The sequence below is a fragment of the Danio rerio genome, chromosome 13 (genome assembly GCF_049306965.1).
Source record: "Danio rerio strain Tuebingen ecotype United States chromosome 13, GRCz12tu, whole genome shotgun sequence".
In the NCBI taxonomy this organism is placed as follows: domain Eukaryota; kingdom Metazoa; phylum Chordata; class Actinopteri; order Cypriniformes; family Danionidae; genus Danio; species Danio rerio.
Window position 1 is genome coordinate 20,323,084 of NC_133188.1, and position 27,696 is coordinate 20,350,779.

The 27,696-nt window shown below is 34.5% G+C and overlaps 2 protein-coding genes across 7 annotated transcripts in view; both read left to right on the forward strand.

Annotated features, from left to right (window-relative positions):
• Positions 1 to 130: 130 nt before the first annotated feature.
• zgc:110319 lies at positions 131 to 6,484 on the forward strand. Of its 2 annotated transcripts, NM_001018083.2 has the most exon segments (9): positions 131 to 232; positions 530 to 618; positions 832 to 967; positions 2,478 to 2,544; positions 2,644 to 2,755; positions 2,871 to 2,934; positions 5,350 to 5,524; positions 5,619 to 6,288; positions 6,354 to 6,484. In NM_001018083.2, coding segments are annotated over 8 exon segments (771 nt in total). In that variant the 5' UTR covers positions 131 to 176; the 3' UTR covers positions 5,691 to 6,288; positions 6,354 to 6,484.
• A 7,232-nt stretch (positions 6,485 to 13,716) lies between these two features.
• Positions 13,717 to 27,696, forward strand: part of ccar1 (cell division cycle and apoptosis regulator 1) — a 58,832-nt gene continuing 44,852 nt past the window's right edge. For 4 of the 5 annotated variants that reach the window (XM_005156651.5, XM_005156652.5, XM_009307240.4 and 1 more), the window contains exons 1-6: positions 13,743 to 13,778; positions 18,592 to 18,749; positions 22,768 to 22,943; positions 24,019 to 24,138; positions 26,597 to 26,629; positions 26,784 to 26,980. In XM_005156651.5, the coding sequence (XP_005156708.2) occupies positions 18,638 to 18,749; positions 22,768 to 22,943; positions 24,019 to 24,138; positions 26,597 to 26,629; positions 26,784 to 26,980 (638 nt within the window). In that variant the 5' untranslated portion in view covers positions 13,743 to 13,778; positions 18,592 to 18,637. 5 annotated transcript variants of the gene reach the window in all.

Genomic DNA, 27,696 nt, shown 5'->3' on the forward strand with positions numbered 1-27,696 from the left:
GCAGTGTAATAGTTTTGTCGTCATTAACTCTAATCTCTTATTTTTGCAATATATTTGTATTAGCACTATATATGTTTTAATAACCACAAATATGTATTTAACACACACACACAGTCGTATTTCTCAACAGGATAATTGTTGTCAGCTCTGGGGTCCTAAATTTCAAAACAACCGAAATGGCGGCGTCTATAAGATGGAGTCTACAGCGTTTCGTACGGTCAAATCATTTGAGGTTGGAAATGACAGACAATATATTTTACAATACCTTTAAAAACTATATGTTCGTTGTTTGCATAACATAAAGACAAAGTATGATATTGTAGGATTACAACTGTTACCGTTGATCCAACTAAATACACGGTTAAACCTCGGTGTTAGTTTCCACTATTATAAAACACGTTAAATTAATTGTATTATGTTTTGAATGATTCCTTGGATTTTTTTTTTTGTATGATATGTAGTAACAAAATTTGCTGTTATTATGTTTCTGATAGCATTATAACATCAATCACTTATAATATTTTCTTAGATATCCTGTAAATGACAGAAATCAATGCTATTCACTGTGGGCTGCTCGTAGAACACAGCATCAACAGAATGAATTCAAATCATACTCAGGTGAGGACTTTTATATTTTTATATCTCTTTATACTCTTTATATTTTTAATGTACCATAACGAAGCACTTTTAAAGAAATTATTGTTTCTAATGCTGATAAGGGTAATCTGTACAGTCTTTCAAGGGACTTGTTTGTAAAACAAATAACGTTATATATATATATATATATATATATATATATTTTTTTTTTTTTTTTTTTTTTTTTTATTTCAGTACGAAAACTTTCAATTTTAACCCAAGACACACCAAACCCCAGAAGCCTAAAGTTTCTTCCTGGTAAACCTGTGCTGGGGACGGGGACTCAAGATTTCCCAACATCAGCCTCAGCAGAGAGTTCTCCTTTAGCCAGGTAAACGGTTTCAATCTCACTGTGTGAAATTATAATGTTCTTTTGCAAAAATTTGATTTGAATGAATCAGTACATTTTCTGCTTTGGTTATCTGACAATGAGGTTTTGTAATATAATATAATATAATATAATATAATGTAATGTAATGTAATGTAATGTAATGTATATATTTTCCCAGAGATGGGTTGCAGCCGGAAGGGCATCCGCTGTGTAAAAATGTGCTGGATAAGTTGGCAGTTCATTCCCCTGTGGCCACCCCGGATTAATAAAAGGACTAAGCTGACAAGAAAATGAATGAATGAATAATATATATAGAGCTTTGCACTTTGCGTATGTGTTCTGGCTGTCACTTAAATATGCACTCTCTGAGTATCAGGGTTCATGATTTTTACAAGTTAGTTGTCTGAGAGATGCGATTAAATTGTAAACAGTTATTTTTTTTTATTACATAACTTAATATAATACAACTGATATAATATATAAATGATAAACAATCATTTAAATGGGTCAAAGACAATATGACAATATAATATCAAATTAAAGCACAAAAAAAGGATTTTATTTATTTATAAGCATTAATGTTAATTATTCAAATATCTTTTTTTTGTCAAAATATATTTCAAAATATGTGTGAAATGATGTTTCATTGTCATTCACTGTAACAAAAAGTATTTATGGAAATCTAATCTGAAGTGTAATCTTTATTTTTAATTAATAAAAATATAACCAGACTTATTGGTGTATTAAGTATTATACAGTATATGAAGCTGAATTCAACATATAAACTTCTATTCCCTTGATATATAGTACTTGTATAGGTTACTTTATAGGTTCCTTGTAGTACTTTATGATGTATACACACCCATATACAGCAGTGAACATTTGAGGTGGATCAAGACACAAAGAACAGAACAGACAAGAACAAGAAATACTTGAAAGGCTTTGGTCCATTCCAAATGATGCCTACTGTATAAACAGGGTTCAGCATAATTGAGTACACCTCATTTTGCAAATGAATATGTTTATTAATTTATAAGTAAATATAAGTCATATATTTTGGTGCGTTTGAACAAAACAGACTTATTAAACAAAGATTTATTTATTAAAATATTATTTTTGTCACCAAATATTTTTTAGAAATGGAAAGATAATACATTTAAATTCATGCTTCATAAAAACTACAAAATTTCAACAATTTCATAAATGTTTTTTCTTGAATTTAGCTCTTTTTTTAATTTGTTTAATCTTTTTCTGTAACATATAAATTTGGGTGTGATTTTAAACCATATCATAAGTTATTTTGTCAGATTAACTCCGGATTTGGCTTCAGTCTAATTTATGATCTAATGTATATGCACAAATATAATATTGTAAAGCTTCCTATTAAAAATATGAATTTAAATGAGAGATTTGTAAAGAGTGTACTAATATATGATGAGCACTGTAAGTAGGCTAAGTATACATTTCCTCATTGTGTATTAAATTCTTATTAAGTTCTTTCCATCCACAGGGATCTTTTCCAAATCAGTGGAATAAAAAGTGTCTTTTACGGACCAGATTTTATCACACTAACTAAGGTACTGTTTATATATAATATATGCTGCTAGAAATAACAGTTTTACTTGTTAGTCTATTACAGAGCTGCATTTGAATTTGTGAATTGTTCTTTATTAAAGACAGATGATGATGTTGAATGGACAGATATTAAGCGACATGCGATTGAGGTCATTAGTAAGTTCTTTGAGGGTGGAGAGGCCATCACAACTGGAGCAGCACATGCCGAGAGCAGTAAGCCAAACACCGCACAGATTGACTAAATAAATAAATAAATATTTATGCATTATATACTGTTTAAAAGTTTTAGAGCTGGTGTGATCGTTTTTAATGTGTCTTTATTCTTTAGGTGTTACAGAGGATGATGATGAAATTGTCTCATTGATCAAAGAGCTTTTAGACACACGGATCCGGTATGTTTGTATGGTTGATTCGATATGTTTAAAAGACAGGGATTTTTCAATAAATTAATACTTCTGTCCTATTCAGTAAGGATGGGTTGATCAACAGTAAAACAAAAGACATTTGTAGAGATAAAAAGGTTTCTATTTCAAATAAATGGTTTGCTCTAAAAAAATGTTGGTAAATTTTTGATAATAAGATATTTTTAAGGAGCAGCAAATCAGTGTAAAAGTATTATTGATGATTCTTGAAGACCTCAGAAAATTCAATAATTGCCTTCACTTCTTGACCACATTCCTTGTCAAAAATTCCATTGTCATTACAAAACATATTAAAAGCTTTTCCGGCTTAATTTAATCTTTAATTTGTAATCATAGTCTTTTTTTGTTTTATCCAGAATTCTTATCATTATTGATAATTATTAGTATTTATTTCCCATTTAGCAGAACCCACTTAAGTCTTTGATTATTTCACAGCAAAATGGCTATAGAGGACTTTGAAATTAGTAGTTGTGTATTGACTAATGCTGAAAAAAATAGAAAAATCATAATAACAATAAATCATAATTGCATCCGAAGTAAAAATGAGTATTTACATAATATATTTGTGTGTATTATGTCTGTGTAAACGCACACACTTGCATGTGTATGTTAAAATATTTACATACAGTGGTGTGAAAGACTCTTACTGATTTTTATTTTTTTTTTGCATATTTGTCACACTTTAGTGTTTCAGATCATCAATCTAATATAAATAGTAGTCAAAAATAACACAAGGAAAAATATTTTGTTTTCCCTAAATAATAAAATCCAGTTTCAAAACTGCATGATGACATGTGACACATGAAAGAAAAAAAAAAGAAATTAGTAAGGGGGCGAACACTTTTTCACCACTCTATATACAGTTGAAGACTGTAATAATGTAATGTATTTTTATTTAGTGCCATGTCAGCAACCAAGGCTATCTTCATGGCAAGAATCTTTCAACAATAAATATACAATTTAAAAATCAACAAACAAAATAAAACATAAATTAAATAAGATTTTTTGTGTTAATACATGATAAAAATTCTAAAATCTTTTCTGGTTCCACTTTGTTAAAAATGTCCTTAAAAGAGTTAATTTCATAAAAAGTCCTTCTGGAATCAGTAAAAGCTGGACAGTCCAGTAAAATATGTTTTACAGTAATAGGAGTTTTGCAGCACAAACACTGAGTGGGGTTTTCACCTTGGAGCAAAAAACCATGTGTAATTCTCGTATGCCCAATACGGCATCTGGTAAAAACTACTTGATCAAATCGATTCTTAAAATGTCTTAAAATTCTGTGTGAAACTTCAGGTTGGATTTCATGTAGTTTATTGTTTTCTAATGCATCCCATTCCTTTTGCCACTTGTTTAAAATGCAAGCGTTGATAAAAGGTTTCATCTCTGACGGAGGAATTTGGCATTTGTTCACTACTTGCTTCAAAGCATCTTTAGCAGCTGCATCAGCTCGCTCATTGCCTAAAAGCCCGACATGTCCAGGAACCCAGCAAAAAATGATGTGATAAAACTGATTTTGTAGTTGGTGAACTTTAGTTAAAATATTATCAATCAAAGGATGATCATTCATTGAAGATTCCATAACTTGGAGGCATGATTTAGAGTCTGTGAAAATGATGAATTTCTTTTGTTGTGCATTTTCTATGTACTCCAATGCTAAAAGTAAAGCGCGGGCTTCAGCTGTGAATATGGAGCATTCTTTAGGTAGACTGATTCCATGACTTTGTTCCCCTGTCACCATTGCTGCTGCTACATTACTTTCCATCTTTGAACCATCTGTGAAGATTGGTATGTGCTGAGAATATTGAGTTCTGATATCCAGGTATTGTTGTTTGTACATATTGGGATGAGTAACTCCTTTCTTCTGGTGTCCTAGCTCCATATTGATTATAGGCATCTTTAAATTCCAGGGAGGCAATGAGTTGAAGTGTATTTGTTTTAAAATGTCCAGGTTTAAATTTAGATTTTGTAAGTGTGAATTGATACGTAAACCAAATGGTCTGATGGTTTTTGGCTTACTTTCGTATAATTGTACAAACTGAGGTTCGAAAACTGCATTATAGGCTGGGTTATTCTTATTTGCCTTTAGTTTGATAGCATATTATAATGAAAGTTTCAGCCGTCTATTTTGAAGTGAGGGTTCGTTAGCTTCAATGTACAGACTCTGAACGGGTGATGTTCTGAATGCTCCTAAAGCAGTTGAAGACTGTATATCGTATGCATAAGCCACTAAATCAAAAAGTTACAAATTGCTGCGAGATTGCGTTGGTCCAAACAGACGTTTCTTATCATAGGTGCTCTTCATATTGGATGTGATTTTTCACTATTAATCCTTACACAGCACTATTGAATGTAGCACTCTGTTCTCTGTCTGGTCTCTTTAAGGCCTACGGTTCAGGAGGACGGCGGTGATGTGATATTCAAAGGGTTTGAAGATGGCACTGTGAAGCTGAAGTTGGTTGGCTCCTGTACGGGATGTCCCAGCTCCACAGTCACCCTAAAAAATGGCATCCAGAACATGATGCAGTTTTATATTCCTGAGGTAGACAATGTTGAACAGGTGAGAGATAAATTTAAGATGGTAATGAGAATGACTTAGAAATATTTTAAGTACAGCTATCACATCTTTTCCATTTTTTTTTCTATTTAACAAGGTTCAGGATGAAGTGGATGAGATCAACATGAAGGTTTATACAGAACTGGAGAAAAAGCTGCAAGATGTATAGCATGAGACAACATATCGGTTTGCTGTCATAGTTGCAGTGCAATTCAGACACCCCATATTTACAGTTCAGAGTCTAAACTATAGTATAATATTTAACCATGCACAAACTCAATTGTTGTTTCGTTTCCGCTACAATAATGCAAGTACAAGAAAACTGAGCTTTGCACCTTGCGTATGTGTTCTGGTTGTCACTTAAATATTCACTCTCTGAGTTTTAAGGTTCATGATTCTTACAAGTTGTCTGAGAGATGCGGTTAAATTGTAAACGGTTATTTTTTTATTACATAGCACACTTAGCTTACATTGTTGCATGTTGCAGTTTCACCAAGATGTCTGGTGAATGCGGTAATTAAAGAGGTAGTTCACCCACACACACACACAAAAGTTTACTGACAAATTATTGGCCTTCAAGTGGCTCCAAATCTTTATGAATTATTTTTTTATTTTTTTTGCTGAACACAAAAGAAGATATTTTGAAAAATGTTGGAGACCAATGAAAAACAGTTGTTTAAAATATCTTCTGCATTCAGCTGAAGAGACTTAAACAGGTATGTAACAAGTAAAGGGTAAATAAATTCCATTTTGGGTGAACTATCCCTTTAACTTGGGAGTTTTTTTAATTCATGAATACAAATGCTGTGATTCTGATTCATTCAAAAACCTGTTTTGAGCACATTAAATTCAGATCTTCCACCGAGAATGATAATAGTTGAAAGACTGCATTCATCTCCAGCTGCCATTTTGCAGATCTAGATGACCTATAAAATTAAAATAAAACAGTTGTGTTGACATTAATATTTGTCATGGTGTAGAATTTGTCATAATGTTTTCTGCCTTTTTTCCCCTTAGGTTTTATATCTCTGCATTTTATTTTGTTGAAATCTTCACTTTATATTTCAGCTTAAAAAAGTAAAAATGTTTATGTGCCGTGGTTGAAAATAAATGGAGAATAGAGTATGATGCTACAGAAATCAGCAAAAATTCAAGATAATGGACAAGAAATACCCTAGCCTGTGCAAATAAACTATTTAGGCAAATTCAGTATCATTAAAAATTATGATAAATGTTTTTGTTACTTTCACCTATTGGTAAGTTAAACAGGTTTCAACAGTTTTTTTTTTTTTAGTTATACAAAGTTAAGCTTACTAATTAGATTAAGAAAAATTAGGCAAGATTTATTTGTTTATTTATTTATTTATCATGCATTGCCTCATCCCAGAAATCTCTCTAGGACATAAAATGAATAAGGGTAACTATTTATTTATTTATTTTAATGATCCATTTGAGTATTAGTAGACTGTCTGCTTAATATCTGCTGATACTGCTCCTTCAACAGACAATTAACTGCATATATGAAACTTTGCAAGTACATATCAACTTAAACTAACCTTAATCCATCTCCAACCTAACAGTACTTTTAATCTAATGAGAATTAGTTTGCACTGATCCCACTGTAAATCACACATTTCTAATGAGATTATGAAAGAAAATTTGAGCCATTTGCATTTGTCACCGCTGAGAACAATGGTGTTTTGTTAAGTGTGCACATAAATTCACTCATCATAAACAAAGTGTTTAAAAAAAAAAAACCCGCTCATTTCACAGCTTGGCCATGTGGAAGTTGGCAGAAAATGCCCCTGGAAAACAATCGTTACCCCTGTCATGAAAATGCTATTACTGCTAAAGAAATTTAAATAAACTGTGAAAACTGAATAAGAGAGAGAGTTTGTCCTTTTTCTTGCTTTAATTTACAAAAGAATGATCATTTTACACAGAAGAATTTCTGAGAGCAGTTAATTGCTCACAGTAGTTTATAAAGGCAAATGTATTTGCATTTGAGACAATAGATTTGATCAACCAATCAGATGGCTAGTTCAAGAGTTTTGCCTCTCACATAACAATCATATAACAGCACTTAGAATATTTGCATAAAGAAACCTGTTTACATTATTTATACAAACCCAAATCAGAAAAAAAAAAGTTGTAACAGTTTGGAAAACACAAATAAAAAAATGATTTCTAAAGTTACTTTTACTTTATTGCAGACAATACAACAAACATTAAATGTTTTCCTTGTGATTACAATTTTGGTTCTTGCAACATAAAAAAAAAGATGAAACAGTAAAGCACTTACCACAGGAGTGCCCAAACTTGGTCTTGGAGGGCCAGTGACCTGCAGATTTTAGCCTCAACCCCAATTAAACACACCTGAACCAGCTAATCAAGCTTTATGTAGGTATACTAGAAACCTCTAGGCAGGTGTCTCGAGGCAAGTCGGAGCTAAACTCTGCAAAACACTGGCCCTACAGGACCGAGTTTGAGCACTCCTGATTTACTACTTTGTAATGTTGTCATTCCTTGTTACAAAACTTAAAAGACCTTTAGAGACTGAAGACGTGATGAAGTGTTTCAGCCAGGTGTATTTTTGTCCTATTCTTCCTGCAAATAAGTCTTAAGGTGGCCAACAGTACAGGGTCTTGTTGCATTTTCACTTCGAAATGCACCACACATTCTCTATTGGAGACAGGTAAAGACAGCAGGCAGGCCAGTCAAGTATTCCTATCTTGTTTTGAGGATCATTGTTTTTAAATATTTACATAATTTTCTTATTTGTTTGTTGGCAAACTGGCAATTCTCTGCCCATCTTTCCTCCTAAAGGACTAGACCTTCTTCTTCTTCCTTTTTTTTTTGGTGGATCGCATTAGATCTTGTGCATTATCGCCACCTACCTGTAATCTGATTCAGAGACTCTACTCTTATCCCATTTCCAAAGGACAACACCAGTGTTCCTCAACTGGTGGGTCGCGGGGTGTGGGGTCAAAAAAACTAGTTTCATTTTTAACTTATTTTGCTTATATAGGACTTTTTTTTTTTTTTAGCTGAGGGCATCACAAAAGTGCATAACATCTTCATGTTCAAAACAAGTACAGGCACTCTGCGCATCTTACTGTGCTCACCGTGTAGCAAGGGCCAAGAAAGCCTACACAATAGCAGAAGAGCTTTAATTTGCTGATTTGTTCTGTTCACCAGGATCAGTGTTAAAGTTGTATTAACAGTTCAATTTAGTTAATGGAAACTGAACTTTTAAAAATTTTGGGTCGCGGCTTGATGACCATGTAAAAATGTGGGTCCCTTGGCCAAACCAGTTGAGAACCACTGGACTAGACCTTCTTCTTCTTCTTGCTTTATCGCGCCAGGCTCTCTTATCTATCCGTCCACTACGCCACTGTAAGTAGATGTTCTACTGTCTCACTAACTCCACATTCGTCGAATAATCCTGTTGGATGTTTACCTACTCTGTGTACTATAGAATTCAGACCTGCATGTCCCAACCTTAACCTTAAGAGAATACAATCCTCCTTTATGCTCCCACTTGATTTCATTATGTCCTACAATTGGCTGTAATGCATGTATATGTCTGGCCTTTTGCTCATTGTCCCAACTTATTTGCCAATTTTTGTGTTGCTTTTTAATTATTGATTTAAGTTCAGCCCTACTGTACTGATTTGCATATCTATCCTTTCTTTAGCCATTATGCTTTTTTGCTAAGCGATCTGCTTCATTGCCCTCAACTCCTGTATGTACTGGCACCCACATGAACTGAACTATCTTGTTTATCTTCTGTAAAATATATAGTCACGGAAGAATTTCTACTATAATATCCTGCCTTGTCTCTGTTTTTTAACATCCAGGCATAGTAGGGCTGAACTAGAATCAGAACATATTACTGACTTGTTTAGATCCATTTCAAGAATTTTGTTGATTGCTAACACACTTGCTAGCAGTTCTCCTGTAAATACTGATAAGTGATTTGAAATTCTCTTCCTATCTGATACCTTCAACTCTGGAATGACATACACTATCCCCACCTGGCCACTTTGAGGATCCTTAGATGCATCTGTAAAAATGTGTGTAAATTGTCCATACTCTGTCCCAATATATTCTCTTGTTAAATATGCTTCTGGTACCCCCTGCCCTTTTTCTTGTCTGTCTTTCAATAGTTTAAGGCTGGGGTGCTCAACCCTGTTGCTGGCGATCTATACCTTCCTGCAGATTTCAGTTGCAACCCATATCAAACACACCTGCCTGTAATTATCAAGTGCTGTTCTGGTCCTAATTAATTGGTTCAGGTGTGTTTGATCTGGGTTGGAGCTGAATTTTGCAGGAAAGTAGATCTCCAGGAACAGGGTTGAGCAACCCTGGTTTAAGGTCTATTTTAGGTTGTGGTAAGATCCATAATGGTATTGTCGGTGAATTAACTGATGATATAATACTAAATTCATTTAGTTTCATTTCCTGCACTAACTCCCCAATAATCCTGCTAAAACTATTCATTTTTTTTCCCATATTCCCAAAATATCTAATAGCACTTTTACAGGGTGGTTATCATCATGGCCCTAAATTCTTGCCCAGCATGTTAATAATAGTTGTTTCCTTCTTAGATGATTTGGCATCTTCCCCATCTCTACCGGTAAAGCTGGAACCGGAGAGGTAGGATAAGCTCCACAACATATTCTAAGAGCTTTAGATTTTATTCTTTCAAGTTTTTCTAACTGTGATTTGGCTGCTGAACCATAAGCCATACAACCGTAATAAAGAATTGCTCTGATCATTGTGACAAACTGCTTTAAACGCTAATCTATCTGCTTCCCACACACGTCCAGAAATACGTCTCATTACATTCAAAATTCTTTTTTTTTTCCTTAATCTTATTTATATGAGTACTCCATGTGGCCCTTTAATCCAACAACATACTTAAAAACCTGATTATTTTTACTTGTTATAGTTCTGTATTGTACATTTTTAATTTTAAATTTATACTACTTTTTTTGCTTGTAAATATATACATATATATGTAAATATATATGTATGTATGTATGTATGTATGTATGTATGTGTGTATATATATATATATATATATATATATATATATATATATATATATATATATATATATATATATATATATATATATATATATATGGTTTTCTCTACAGAAAATTTTAAACCCAATTTGTATGACCAGTTCTCAGCTTGGATTAAGGCTGATTGCATTTTACTAACAATAGGTTCCATATTTTACTTCTTGTACATAAAGCTCCATCATCGACAAACAGTGATTCACTAATATTTCTCTCTATACTTGAAAGAACATCCTTAATCATATTGATAAACAACTAAGGACGTATGACGCTACCTTGTTGAGTACCATTCTTAATAATTCCTTTACTTGAAACATGCTTCCCCATCTTAACTCTAATAAATCTTCCAACTAGGAACTCTTCAATCCTACTAAATAGTATTCCACCTATTCCTATCTGGTTTAATTTAATCAACAGACCTTCCTTCCATAGCATACCATAAGCTTTCTCAATATCAAAAACACTGCTACCACTGTTTTCTAGTTAGTAAAAGCTTTCCTAATGTCTGTTTCTAAATTAAGAACAGAATCCATTGTTTCTCTTCCACATCTAAATCTACTTTGACGAGGGGAGAAAACTTTATTTTTCTCTATAATGTACACATTAATAAATATATATTATACATAAGCCGGTCCGTAGCCATTTTTCCCATTAGTTTACCAAGATGTGAAGTTCGAGCTATTGATCTAAAGCTCTATAGGAAGGATTAATTTTATCTTTTCCTGTTTTTTAACAGGTATGGTTAACGCTTTCTTCCATCCCACACTTTCAGAAATAAAGGCATATGAGCTGTCACTGGGGTGGTACCAAGGGTGGTACCTTTTCAAAAGGTACAAATTTGTATCTAAGAGGTCCATATTAACACCTCAAGGATACATATTAGTACCTAAAAGTAAATAGGTGTTCCTCTTAGAATGTTAGGTACTAATATACTTTTGAGGTACCAATATGGGCCTTCTAGATACAAATGTGCCACACCTCAATAACAGCTCACGTACCTTTATTTCGGAGAGTGCAGAGGCAATATATATAAAATTCCTCAATTTTTTTTTTGATTCTTCACTTCATCACATAGCTATTTCCATCTTGTCCTGGAGTTTACACCTTTGTGTGCTTTAATTTCCTTTTCATTTCTGAAAATGAGTACACAAAATCTATTATACCATTTATAACTCTTCTTTTTTTACATTATATTTGGATTCTTAGAAAACAATTTCTTTCTCATAACCTTATGATTTTTTGTCAAGTTATCTGTTTACTTTTAAAAACTCTCTCTTTTTTTTTTTAAACAAATCTACGTTATTTTGGTCACATACTGCATTCTTGTTTTCCACACATAATACTGGATAGTCATATACTCTCCTAATACCACTCATATTTTTAATCGTGCTCCATACCTCCTCAACTGGAGTACTTTTCCCAATTTCATTACAAAACAATCTCCAAAAATTTTCTTATTTTCTCTTATTATTTTCCTAGTTTCTGCCTGAGATTTCTTATAATTTATCAAGTTTTGTCAGTTATGAGTTTTCTTCAGAATTTTGAATGCTATAAGACTAGACCTTTTTTGGGTGATGTTTTTGTACCAAATGACATAGAAAGTTGGTTTTATATTCACACATTCATTCATTTAGAAGTCTCTATATTGTTTACCATGTTACTTTGAATATTCAATCAGAATTAGCATGCAAGTATGACTTCAAAACAACATTAACACAATTGACTTTGAACAATGTTGTACTTAATCATTGGCTGCTTATATGATTTCCCTATTTAGAATTAGCAAAAATACTTTTCTGAAATTATGTTATTAAGGAGAATGTCTGAATATTCGAATATAAAACCAACTTTACCTCTATTACAATCACCTGTTGACATCACCTGTTTCAAACCATATCATTATTAAATTTTTTTTGACCTAATTACTAGCCCTAAATCGCTCCTTTTTAAATAAATTTCAAAATTGCAATACGTGTTTATTTTAGGGGAAAAAAATAATGAGGGATACATTAAATATTGTTTGTTGTATTGTGTGTAATGAAATACAAGTTAAGGTAAATTTGGAAATCACTACTTTCTTTTTCACTACCTTTTCATTTGTGTTTTTCATACTGTCCCAACTTTTTCTGATTTGGGGTTATATAATCATCTTGTCATTAATATGCTACTACTGAATTTTGATTTTTTTTTCTAAAAACTGTTCAAAAATGGTAGATGTAAAGTTTGTTTTATATTCGAATATTTAGACATTCTCCATAATAACATAATTTCAGAAAAGTATTTTTTACAAATTCTAAATTGGGAAATCATATAAGCAGCCAATGATTATCAACAACATTGTTCTCAGTCAATTAGATAGCCTAGTGTTGATCTTGTTTTAAAGTTATACCTGCATGCTAATTCTGATTGAATATTCAAAATAGCATGGTAAACAATACAGAGACAGTTAAATTAACGAATGTGCAAATATAAAACCAACTTTACCTCAATTTCAAAATGTACAGTTCTGTCATCCCCTTTAACAGAAAACAAATTAGGCTATAGGAACTTTATTAATAATATAAATAATACCTTACATCTAGGCTATATAGCGCTTTTCTGGGCACTCAAAGCTCTTTACACATAGGGGGGAATATCCTCATCCACCACCAGTGTGCAGCATCCACCTGAATGACGCGACGGCAGCCAGACCGCACACCACACAACAGCTGATTGGTGGAGAGGAGACAAAGCCAATTATGAGAGGGGGATGGTTAGGATGGTTAAGCTCTTTAAACTTAAATTATTTGGTTAAATTGTGTTTCTAACATAACTTTACGCTAATTTTGAGTTTTTTGTTGTTTAATTTTAAAATAATTATGGAAATACAAATTTAATATAAAATGATGCGTTGTAAATATGCCATGAAACTTTCATTTAAGATTTGCTATGTACTTCTTTAACATAGTTGGAAACTTGTTCACACTGCAGCATAACATAACATATAAGTCATCAAACGAATGGTGCAATCCCATAATAATTTATTTATTTGTGTTTAAGTAACACTATACTGTATTGTCATCTGATCCTGGGTCAGCGTTGCACCAGTGATGTACTCAGTCGAATCTGCGCATGCGCCACAGCCAGACCTCAGTGTGTGTCTACCGGTGAATGAGAGAAGACGGAGGGTAAGTGGCGACAATAACAGCTACTTTGCATGCTCACGTATCGACTGCAGCTTTGATAAATTACTGATGCTGCGTCATGCGTTGAATTGTGTGTTTTGCTTCGCAGTTGGCATACACTTTTGAGGTGCAAATGTGACTAGTTAGTGGACATACAATGTGCTTATGCGAGGGCCCGAAACAGACAGTGTACCTGTAAAACAAAACACTGCAGTCAGCACATCACACAAGCACCGAGACTGAGCTGCTTAGGTGAACTTGAAACACTCGATAGTGTTAGAGAGAGCTAACACAGGTTAATAAATAGTTAGTTAAGTGTTGTGTTGCTGCGTTAGCTCTTTAGCTTGCTGCATTGAGAATACGTTGCTGTGCTAAGCTAGTGCAGATAAGAGATTGCTTGGTAAAGTTATCATTTGAGACTTGAAATAAAGGTCGTGTGGATGTTAGTTTGTGCTGTTTTCTGCTGATCTGGAGTCAGGCTCAGTTTTGATGCAGCAAGAGGTTGTAAACAGTCTGTTATGGAGCTGACAGATGGTGTTGGCTTTGTTTCAAAATATAGTGTGCTTTCTAACTAGACATCACGCAAGTGCTGACTCTTAAGATTTTTTTCAATGATTCAAAGTTAATTTCTGTGAAAGGGATATTTCACCCAAAACGTAAGAATCTGTAATTTTTACTCCACCTTTACTACTCACAAACCACTATAACCTTTTTTCTTCTTCTGATGAATACAAAAGATGTTATTTTGAAAAGTGTAGCCATTGCCTTCCATAATATTATGAACAATTTCCTGTAGAATCTACGGTAACTTACTGTAAATCAATTACAGCAAGAAAACTATTCACATTTACAGCACCATTTATCTTGTGCTATACATGTTTACTGTATTGTATACCTTTACTGTAAAACAGATATGCCTAAACTTTTTTTTATGAAGGGCTAATAAATAAAACAAACAAACACAGCTTAAGGTAAATGTGTCAAACTGTATTACAAAGTTGCCATGGGTAATTTCCTAATATTTAAAAATAATTAAAAAGCTTTACTTTAATCGTATCAGGTTAACTAATGCGGTATATATGAGCAATTCCAGCGTTATGGATGTGACATTTACAGTGAAATCTCAAAACATAAATTAACACATTCTCAGAAATAAAGGTACATGAGCTGTCACTGGGGTGGTACCTTTTCAAAAGGTACACATTTGTACTTAAAGGGTCCATATTGGTACCTCAAAAGTATATATTAGTACCTACAAATTTTAAGAGGAACACTTTTGTACATTTTAAGTACTAATATGTACCCTTGGGGTATTAATATGGACCTTTAAGGTACAAATTTGTACCTTTTGAAAAGATACCACCCCAGTGACAGCTCATGTACCTTTATTTCTGAGAGTGCAGAGAAAGTATTTGTTTTATACATTATATTGAAACATTCATTTTCTTTTCATTCATTTTTCTTGGTTTAGTTTTAATAATCTGGGGTTGCCACAGCGGAATGAACCGCCAATTTATCCAGCATATGTTTTACTCAGCGGATGCCCTTCCAGCTGCTACCCAGCTCTGTGAAACATCCATACACACTCATTCACACTCATACACTACGGACAATTTAGCTTACCCAATTCACTTCATCTGTACCGCATGTCTTTGGACTTGGGGGAAACCGGAGAACCCTGAGGAAACCCACTCGAACGTGGAAAAAACAAGCGAACTTCACAGAGCACAGAAACGTCAACAGACCCAGCCAAGGCCCGAACCAGCTAGGATGCAACAGCACTACCTACTGCGCCACCGTGTCACCCTTATATTGAAACATCTGTTTATATATTCCAAAACAACTAACCAAAGAGTTATAAGAGCAGAACATTTTCAGTCTGTCAGTTTTTATATTTTAAATGAGGAAAGTAAACATGCGTTATAGATGTCACCAAAAAAGTCTGCAAATTTACAGTACACAACATACTTTGTATAAATTTTGTGAATTAAACTGCACAACACAAAAGAAACAATGATCATCAAAAGGGTAAGAGTTTGCTGTCTATACAACAAAAGGATTGATTTTATTTTATTTTACATTTTTGCATTTATAAGAAAAAAGTTTTGTTATAGATGTGATGGATGTGGAATTGCCACTTGCGTAACTTTTGTAAATCGAATATAATTGTTTGAAAATATTGACAGAAACATTTTTGAATATTTTTAAAGCACTGTAAAATACAAGCCTACACAAAAAAACATAGACACGGTTTTGTTATTTTGGCAAATACGTAATTTTTTTATGGCAAGGTTGACATTTGCATGGAATTGCTCATATGTTTTACATTTTATAATTAACTTATTACAATGAAAACCAACAATTCTATTTATAACACAATGAACATTTAAATAATTCTGATTCATTTTATAACATTTAATTAAAACATTTAATTTAAGCTTGCTTTTTGTAGCTCAACAATAAAACAAACAAACAAACAAATGATTACATTAAATTGGAAATGTCAATTTCTATTAAAGTCATGGGGTGGCAAGACAAATCAAAGGTTATCATGGGCCAACTTTGGCCCCTGGGTCCTATGTTTGGCATCTCTACTGCATCTCTGCTGTAAAATATACAGTAATTTATTCAATGCAACTTTAAAATACAGTGACACACTGCATTACTGTTCTACAGTAATGCTGTTCATATTACGTTTAAATACTGTGTGGGAACTATTAACTGTGTAGTACTTTGGATGTCAATGGTTACAGGATCCTTTTTTTTTTTTTTTAGGGAACATTTTTGTGTTTAACAGAAAAGGGAAACTCATAAAGGTTTAAAACCTCTTAACAATAGTAAATAGTGAGTATGTTTTATTTTTTGGGGTAATTTCTCATTTCTGAAATTCTTTGCATATTTGCATAGTCAGCTTGTGTATTTATAAACAAAATTTATAATATAATGTTTTTATAACAAACATGTTACAATAAAATTGTCTGTTACATGTAATAGGGCTGGGCGATTAATCAAAAAGTAATCGAAATCAACATTCAGAAATGATCTATAATCAATCTATTTTTCCCAGGAGGATTTTTTTCAATGACTTTCCTTACTGCGTGTGGAGTCATGTGACCCCGCTCTGTAAAAGGCTGAGTCTGATTTATACTTCTGTGCCCACTTTGCAGCCTCATCAGATCTCTGGTCAAGTAGGACGATGGACCTATTCTTAAACCTTACTTTGCAATATTGACGATGATTGGAAGCTGTGCCAGAGCCTTGAGACAGCATATTTTCCATTACATTAAAATTATTATTTACATTAAAATATTTGTGAAATGCACTGTTTAAAATATTATTTACATTATATTAATAGGATATTTTATTTAAAATTGTAATATTTTATTTAATTTTAATACGATAATAGTTTATTGTTCCCAAAAGTGCAAGTTATTTATTATTATTTTTTTATAAGAAAAAGTGATTGTTGGTTTTAGGCAATATGTTCTAATTTCAGTTGTACAAAGTTGATGTTCGATAAATAATCATAGATAGTAGATAGTGTGTGTTTACCTCAATTACTTTAAAATCAAGTAATGCACCCTTCATCGAAAAAATTCTCGCTTGCAATATATGAGCATATTTACTGTACAAAAGCTGTCAGTGAACTACGAGGGCAAAAAAATAAATAAATAAAAAATAATCATTCATTAATTGTAATCGAAGTAAAATGTTAATTGAATCAGGATTTTAATTTTAGGCCAAATCGGCCATCTCTAGCATGTAAGTTACTAGTTTTGTCTTTGTTTTAAATCCTTTTGAGCTCCCTAATGGAGTGCTTTCACTGGCCTTAAATATTTATAGCCATATAATAATAATATAGATTATTTTCAACTACTGTCTTAATTTTTAAAAAATATTAATTAAATTTTAGATATTAAATAGTAGTCCGTTATTGTATTTGCAAAGTTTAATAATCATCAGTCAAATAATTTTGTGACTTTTGTTTGTGCACAGACTGATCTAATTGCCATAAAATCCAAAATAGGACCGTCTACCCCCTGCCTGCAATATATAGTGCTTTTCACATCGCTGCTTCCCAAATTTTTAGATCATTTAATATAAATCCATCAACATTTTTGCAAACAGATTTCAATTATCACTGAACGAGGCAGATCAATGATGTACAACTAGAAATAACAGTTGATTGCTTCATTTGCATGGAGGAATTTTATAATCGGTTAAATCATTTGGTTATTCATAATTTAGTGAACTGACAGATGGAATTGGCTGTTTCCAAAAAACTGAGCTCCTTAAGTGGAGCAACTAATCAGAGTGCATTTCTGGAACCTTCTTGCAAACAAAGGTCTTTATAGCTACTGTATTTTTAATTAAATCTAGACATTTAAAGTATTTTGATATCTTTGCGTGGGCAGATTTAACAATCAATAAAAGAATTGTAATTCATTGAGTTGACAGGCTGTGTTTCTAACTAGACAGCATGTCCTTCAATTTAAGTTAAATGAATGGAATTGCTAACTCTGCTCTCAGTAAATGAAATAGCTACTTTTGTGTCATAAAATTTAGTTAAGAGTTAAAAAATAAGAATAGTCATGATCAGCATCTTTGCAGCAGTAGTACAATATAAAATATATTAAAGTTACTTTATACCTTTTTTTGTGAAATAAGGGATTTAATGTTGCCAAGATCGTCTTGTGATAAACAGAAGTGTGTCTTTGGCAGGCAGCCACAATATATTTCATTTCCTGCTCATCCAGTTTATTGCTTATAATGTTTAAACTTGCACTTTTAGTAAATGTAATTACTCTCCCCACAGAAAATAAACTGCCGATTGATTCAGCAGAAACCGTGAGCAGGTCTCCATGGCCCAGTTCGGGGGGCAGAAGAACCCTCCATGGGCGGCCCAGTTTGCGGCAACAGCGGTATCACAGCCTGGCCACACGGGACAGTCCCTGGACCTAAACAGCTTACATTGTAAGTCAGCAAATTCAATGTTTTTAATATAAAGTTTAAATCACTACTCCATTGTGACTTTTTTTAACCCTTGTGTAATTTAGTTATTTTTTTTTTATTTAACTTTTATTTTATTTTATTTTTTTTATTGACAATTCTCAATCAGAGAGGTATTACAAGTGAGGGAAAGAAAATCCATAATACATTATTTTTACAATGTTGAGGAAAGAAATACTGGGTGGTAATCTGCTTGTTAAGTGATGACGTGTTTGTGACGTATGTATACTGTTTCCGGGTCCAAGCCGCCATTCATTTAAGTGGAGAAATCATTCGTTTATGATCGCGTTTTATTCCTATCACACATTAAAGTTAATTTTACATAAAGTCATAGTGTACACAATAAACTCTGGGCTTGCTGCATAACAATTTATAAGTTAACAATTTATAAAACAATGAATCACTTTCTGGCCATCGGATATTAGGCATGGACATATATAGTGCGATCGTGACTTTCTAAAGTATTAAATCGCTTTGTAAACGTTTATTATTACCATTTCATGAATCTCCCCATTCAGTTGAATAGAGCGCTTGGACCCGGAACCCGCTCCGCGTGACGTCACACTTAACAAGCGGATTGAACAGATTTCTTAATCTCTGAACCATATTGAGATGTAAATAAAGTAAGTAAACAACAACAAAAAAGAGAACACAGTTGAAGTCATAATAATTAGCACCCCTTTGATTTTTTTTTTCTTAAATATTTCCCTTATAACGTTTAACAGAGCAAGGAAATTTTTACAGTATGTGTGATAATATTTTTTCTTCTGGAGAAAGTCTTATTTGTTCAGCTAGAATAAAAGCAGTTTTTAAATTTTTAAAAGCCATTTTATGGTCAAAATTATTTGCCCCTTTAAGCTATATATTTTTTTCGATAGTCTACAGAACAAACCATCATTATACAATAACTTGCCTAAATTCCCCTAACCTGCCTAATTCACCTAGTTAAGCCTTTAAATGTCACTTTCAGCTGTATAGAAGTGTTTTGAAAAATGTCTAATCATATATTATTTACTGTCATCATAACATAGATAAAATAAATCAATTATTAGAAATGAATTATTAAAACTATTATGCTTAGAAATGTGTTGAAAAAAATAATCTCTCTGTTAATCAGAAATTAAGGGAAAAAAATAAACAGGGGGGCTAATAATGCTGACTTCAACTTTACATACACATATAATAATGATAATAAATTAACAAATGACACCCAAGTAAGCCATTACCGTTGAATGTAAGATATCAAACAATTCTTTTCCTAATACACTCTTTGAGTGATACGAGTTTGTATCATTCAAAAGCGAGAAAAAAAGAAGAAAAAAGACAGATACAGGCAGTTAGATGTGCAAGATGGGATATATAAAGCTATTTTATAAAATACAACAGAAAAGGTTGCCAAGCTGTGTAGAAATCCTCTGTTTTGTCATTAATTGTATATCTAATTTTCTTTATTTGAATGAACTGCAACAGGTCATGCATCAAATAAAAGTAGTTGGGCGGAGAAGGGTTTTTCCCGGTTCAATAGGATAATTCTTTTAGCCATTATTAAGCAAAAGGCCAATACATTTGACTGCAAAGATGACAGTAATGCGTTTGTAGGTTTGAGTCCCAACAGTGCCACTAAAAGACACGGTTCAATTTTCAGAAGAAAAATATCAGATTGATTTAAAGATTAATGTCCAAAAAGAGATTAACTCTGAACAATGCCAAAAGGTATACTGTAGTAAAGGGTAGCTGGAGCTTGTCGGAAACTGTCATAAATGGGATCAGTTTCTGGGTTTATTGGAGATAGTTTAACTTTTGCCCAATAAATTGTGTGCAATAGTTTAAACTGTATCAGTGAATGGTGAGCACCGATGGTAGTATGTACACGACGAAGAACTTTTGACCATTCATCATCCGGGAAAACATGGTTATAACATTTAATTGCCAGTCTAAGTTTATTTTAGACTAAGATGAAGAATCTGACATTATATTAAATGAGAAAATCTGGTGTGATTTATTTATTTATTTATTTTTTTATATCTTAATTTGGTCAAATCGTTTTCTGTGTTTCAGTAAATGGAAGGATTTTTGGTGACAAATCATACTTCAGCACATATTTTGGGAAAAAGCTTTGGAATTATTAAAAAAAACAAAAATACACTTTTTTACTGTTTTTGTCCCGTTGACTTTCATTATAAAATATTTTTGATTGCAAAGCCATGACACGTACTAACCATGCAAGGGTTAATACGAGTATGCTATTGTTACGCCCCATTCACACGGGGCTTCAGCGTCAACACTTGACTGAAGGCGTGTCTGAAGTTGAGGCTGAAGCGATCGTCACAGAAGCATCAGCCAATGAAATTCAGTCAGCAATAGGCCACTGTCTAGCTGGTGTATTTGCATACAGCAATCTGATTGGCTGACTCTTCCATCGACGCTAGAAAAGTTGAGCTAGTCCCAACTTCTGCAGCGAGCAACACCTCTGAATCGGTGCCGACGGATCCACAATGCAGTTCGGCAACGCCTGACCACCCATTCAAAGTGAATGGAAAGAGTTGACGCTGACGCCCCGTGTGAATGGGGCCTTACTGTTAATTCTCAAACATGGTAAAGCAACAATAATATTATCAGGCCTATGTGTAGGTCTACTGTTGGTTAAAATGATAATTTTTTTATGGACTTGGAATGGTGGACTTGAACAGACTTTAAATTCATCCTGGTTATTAATGTACAATAAAGTAATAACATCACAATACAACTATTCATAATTCTATAGTTGATTTAATGTGTTTGAGACATGGTTGTCATTTGTCTTTGACAACATTATTAGACCATTTTATCACAATTTAATTTCTTACAACTTGCATTATATCCAACATTATATAGGCCAGACTAGTTATACTGATCTCGTTAACATTTATTTTCATGCACAACACTCTGTTAAATAAATCCAAACTGATATTATCATTTAAATGATGTGCACGCTTTTGGGTTCCTTTTCTCTGCCGAGTGCGTTCATGCCATTACTTTGAGAAAAACTTGCATGCAAATACTTCACTCGTGACCCTCAAACAATCGCTCTGTGCAACAAACTGAACGTTATTTACAACTTTATTACCTGTAAATCACAGCCTTTGCAGGTTCTGTTCACTACAATAAAGTTAATTATTTGTAAATATAATTGGCTGAATCGTAGAGATGCTGGATGCTGGTGTGGGGGGTTGAAACGTGCTCGTGATCTTTTTTTGATTAGACGCACAGTTTATTTTTTATAAAAACACTTTCTACAAAACCTTTAAAACTGTTTAAAACATAAAATAAATATTAGTACATTTTGCAGACACTAAATAGGTTTCTGGGGTTTCAGCAAATAGTTGTAATCATTAAACCCACAGCTTAGAAAATGTTAAGCCTGTTTCAAAGAATGTGCCAAAGTGATTGAGGGACACTGTGGGCAGCACTTCCATTGCATTACTTTCATTACAAACATGCAAAAGCAAGTCTAAACGTGCATCATTAAAGACGCTGTTTTTCACTGTAGCTTTATCTAATCTAAAGATCAAAGCTCAAGATGTTTAAAGTTTGGTTTGATGTGACTGGTCAAGGTTTGCTCGTGTTTTACAGCATGTTCGTGGGGTCTTAAAATGTTTTAGGCTTATTTAAATTTTATGCTTAAATTCACTGAAATATTGTCTTAAACGAGTCTTAATTTTCCAAACAGACCAACAGTCATCCAATCACCAACAATACATCTCAATAAAGCTTTAACAAGTTACATTTATTACCTCATAATTTTAAAGTCTATTTATGCAACCAGAGTTTGCTTGTTTTGACACACTATTTAAAATATGTGGCCAAGAATGAACAAAATTACTTTTTTTGGAGTAGACCATTGAATTTTTTTTTTTTCCACTTGCCTAGGAAAAAAAAGGCTTTGTGTTTAAATTTGATTCACAATGATCTTGAAAATGTCCTGTTTTACCATCTCCCATAGCATTAGGAGTGCAGCAGCAGTCTCTTCTGGGAGCGTCTCCTATGTACACTCAGCAGTCGGCTTTAGCTGCAGCCTCCCTCAACTCACAGTCAGCTGCCAACTATCAGCTCTCTCAGCAGACCGCAGCGCTCCAGCAGCAGGCCGCCGCTGCCGCTGCCGCAGCAGCATTACAGCAGGTGAGACTGTCATCCATCGTCATATAGCAGCTGGAGGAAATGCACTGTAAAGCATTTAAATTGCTTTAAATTTCATACTGACATGCTAGATTTACTATTCCAGCATTTTCTGAACAGTTTGCAAGTCTTTACAAATGTTTCCTATACAAAATCACACACACACATAAAACTCAAACACCACTGTCCATGCATGTTTCCTTGTCAGTAACGATATATTTCATTGCACAACAATTAGTCTATCAGGCTTTTTTAGCACAAAAAAAAAGAGAAGTCACGGTTTAATTTATTATTTGATTATTTTTACATTTCACATATACCGCTGCGCATGAACTAAGCTGTTAAATGATCGGCGTATGAGGCGGCTAGGCTAAGCTAGCTTTAATATTGATTAGATTATTTTCTAATCGGTTGCGTATTAAGTCGTGAATATACCCCTATAATGCATGCTGCTGCCCTTTTTTTCTGGCTTTCTCAGATATCTCACCTGTTCAACAAAAATGACTAATTATATCGCTGGGAATGTCTGACACTGGCGCATACATATTGTAATAGACATGCCAGGCACGAATGCTTGACAGGCGTACCAACAGTAACTAAGGAGGGCGGGGCTTAGCGAAGGGTCAATTGCCAAGATAATTTCACTCAAAATGAGTCTAGAGTCATATTTTTTTCAAGCATTTTTTGAGGAATAATAGCTAGTATAACACTTTTTGTTTTCTGAAAAAAAGTGTTTTGGTAAATAAAGAGGGAGGAAAATTTACCACACTTTTTGACTAAATAGACAAAAAGTGTACAGTAGTTTAAAGCATTTTTTTTATAAATTATAATGAAATATGCTGCTGCTGTATTTTTAATAGTTTGATATTATTTCACAGCAGGTCCTATGTTCACAACACTGCACAATGTCACCTAATTTTAACCTGATCTCTTCCCATTTACTGCAGTCCATAAATTTCTTCCTATTTTGTTCTGAATTGTACTCATCTGCATTTCTAGTGTGCTTGATGCTGGAAACCTGAGCCCTTCCCCCACTCCGCACTGAGCAATCTTGAGTCACTGGTGTGTTTTATTTTAGTCGCAGATCAATTCAGCCCTGCAGCAGTATCAACAGCAGCAGCAGCAACAACAGCAGCCACCTCAAGCCCCCCCGCCACAACCTCCACCCCAACAAACACTCTACAATGTCCCACATCAGGTACAACACTCACCTCCTCGTTCACATTGACCTCTAGCATTTCTGAAGCTATAGCTGATGCCCTGGACTCAAGTATTGGTCTTTGTGATATCTTGTGCATTTCACAAGGTCATGTGTTTGATTCCCATGCTGTATATTTTGCTAAATTGCTTTTGCTTGAATGCACTGTAAGTCTCTTCGAATAAAAGGGGCCGTCAGGGTCATAAATGTGTGCGCTTTTGACAGAGAAGCTAAAAGGACTGCAGTCGATGGAGCAGTTATTTTAAAGAGGGCAAGTACTGCAGTGCATCAGTGTCTGTTTGCATTATTTAACACTCAGCATTCATTTCCTCTTTTCGTAGATGTTTTAGGCCATTTGGTCCACATACTATATCAGTGTAGAATTATCTGTTCTGCCTTTATTTAATTGTGGGTTTTGAAAAGTTGTTCGGGCTGGTAATCTATTTTAAAGCTGCCTTTAAAAGTGAGAAAAATTCTTTGATAGTCAATAGTGAAACATCATGCTCAAGTTAAAGTATTATTATTTGCCAAAAAATGTAGTGCGAGAAAGTATCTGTACTAAAAAATGTGAGTAAAATATGAGTAGTCCTTCTAAAAGTACTCGAGTAGTGAGTATTACGCTGTAAAAATTAATTTATCCATGTTTTACACAGCGGGTGCTCTTCCAGCTGCAACCCATCACAGGGAAACACCCAAACACACTCAATCACACACTTGCACTACGGCCAATTTAGCTTACCCAGTTCACCTGTACCACATGTCTTTGGACTTGTGGGGGAATCCGGAGCACCCGGAAGAAACCCACGTGACCACATGAAGAACATGTAAACTCCACACAGAAATCCCAACTGACTAAGCTGAGAGGCTCGAACCAGCGACTTTTTTGCTGTGAGGCGATTGTTCTATCCACAGCGCCACCGTGTCGCCTCATTCATAGACTATACATTTTTAAATATGAGAATATTTTCATGCAAAAATACATTACATTAATATATGCACCTCTTAACAGGCTGACAGAAAGCAGGTTGATATATTTACATGTGGAGCGAAATCTGTGTAAACTAAGGGGCAAAAATCTAGCTGTGATGAAATGTTGACACTTGTTGACCCCTATCACTCGTTTTGCGCGTTACCGTGAAGGGGTAAGGGTTGCCCAATTCTCTTTAGTTTGAAGGCTAAGGGGAAGGGGTAGATAGCCCTTCGAACTGAAATTTTTCAGGACTACACTCGAAACCAAGGGGTAAGAAAGTTTCCCAGAATACACCAGCCACAACGGCAAGATAGTTGCACCCAGAATTAAGGAGATCCACAAATTAGTATTTTTTTGTAATTTTACAACAAACAAGCACATGTTTTAATTTATTCACAACGGCGTTCGTGTTTTACCGTCATGCTTTAAAAAAAAAACCTGCTAAAATAAAAACCGCTAAATTTTACTTCCTATAATCCCTAATAATACCTCCTGTACAGCATTCTCACAACATTCTGTCACTCGATGACACACGAATACCCTGTCAGAAAAGTCTAGTGGCTGGGAATGAGCTTTTTACAGCATCTGCTATAATGTTAATGTTGTTTTCATGTGTTTACATGGCCACTGAATACATGGATGAATATGGCCACTGTGTAAATGCGCAGTATAGTTACAATCTTATTGCCAGATTATATTGTTATGATAACATAATATATGCCTTCAGTGATTTCCTGAAGATAAAAAAAACACAACTGGAATCACTACAGCAGTCGCGATCGTCTGATCTCATATGAAGCATGAGATTGCGATGGCATATAATGACGTGTGCAGGTGCTGTAGTGCTGTCCCATTTCTTAGGGGTAAATTTTGAAGCCCTTCCCCTTCACACTCTGTTTTAGTGGCCAGGGGAAGGGGTAGGGGTGCAAAAATAGAATTGGGATTGGGCCTTAGATATTGCATTTTGAACCCTGACAAACAAGTGTCTGCCAGTTGGCGCTGCAAACCAAGCTTCTGCAGCACTGCTAAAATGTGTGATTTGTGCATGTATTTGAAAATGTAACATTCTGTAGTGTGCTTAGTTATTGTTTAAGACTATTTTTAGATTCCAGTCATCATAGGCTCATCAGTGACATGCAGTCTAAACAGTCTCTCTGTCATTGCATGTAATGGTTTTGCATCTTCTTGAACACTTTAAATGCTTCCACACTGTACAAACCTGACAAAAGTCTCGTCGTAGATCAAAGTTGTAAGAGCAACAAATAATAACTTGACTTCTAGTTGATCATTTGGAAAAGTGTCTGAAAGTAGATTTTTCTGATAAATCATCTGCTGAGCTGCATCCCAATCATTACAAACACTGCAGAAGACCTGTTGGAACCTGCATGGACCCAGGATTCTCACAGAAATTAGGATAATTTATATGATGTATAATTTAAAAAAAATATGACTAATGTGCAATTTCTTCATTTATTTATTGTTTTACAGCTTCCACAACCCCAGCAAGCGCTGCTATCACAGGTACACCGTGTTTCCAGTATTGCATTTTCATCATCACAATTATGTGTTTTTTTTTTTGTCTCATCGTTTTTAAATGTGTGAAAAAAGTGAGATTTCTTATTTGCCAGATATGAGCAGTTTATTTTCTAACAGTGGTGATGTGTGTATTTTTCAGCCCCCTGTCGCTTTGCCCACCAGTCTGAGCCTGTCCAACCCTCAGCAGACGGCACAGATAACGGTGTCCTACCCGACCCCTCGCTCCAGCCACCAGCAGCAGACGCAACCCCAAAAACAGCGTGTTTTCACTGGGGTCGTCAGCAAGCTGCATGACACTTTCGGCTTTGTTGATGAGGATGTCTTCTTCCAGCTCAGGTTCGTTATTGTTCGTTGACTATGTTAGTGCCACAGCCATATCACCCTGCAGCACAAGACCGGTTACTCACTGAAGCTAAGCAGGGCTGAGCCTGGTCAGTACCTAGATGGGTTACCACATGGAAAAACTAGGTTGCTGTTGGAAGTCGTGTTAGTGAGGCCAGCAGGGGGCGCTCAACCTGTGGTCTGTGTGAGTGCTAATGCCCTAGTAATAGAGAAGAGGACACTATACTGTCAATGGGCGCTGTCTTTCGGATGAGACATTAAACCTAGTTCCTGACTCTTTGTGGTCATTAAAAAATCCCATGGCACTTCTCGTATAGAGTAGGGGTGTAACCCCGGTGCCCTGGCCAAATTTCCTCCATTGACCCTTACCGATCATGGCCTCTCAATTATCCCCATCCACCGAATTGGCTCTATCATTAGCCGCGTTTCCACTATCACGCCTAAAGAGAGCGAGCCAAGGCCAGTCGCGTTTACACTGTCACTTCCGGGGCCTAACCGGGCCAAATCGGGGCTTTCTTGGGGCCAGCGGCTGGCCTTTTTCAGCCCTCCGAATACCTTGGGCCAAAGAGGGCCAACTGGGGCTTTGGGGGTTAGTGAAAGGAGAGGCGGAGTGTGTACACAGCTTTCCGATCGCACACAGGTATGCGCCAAACAAACAAATAAATAAATTAGGGAAAGAAAACATCTAGCCTTATAGGCTGGGGTCTTTT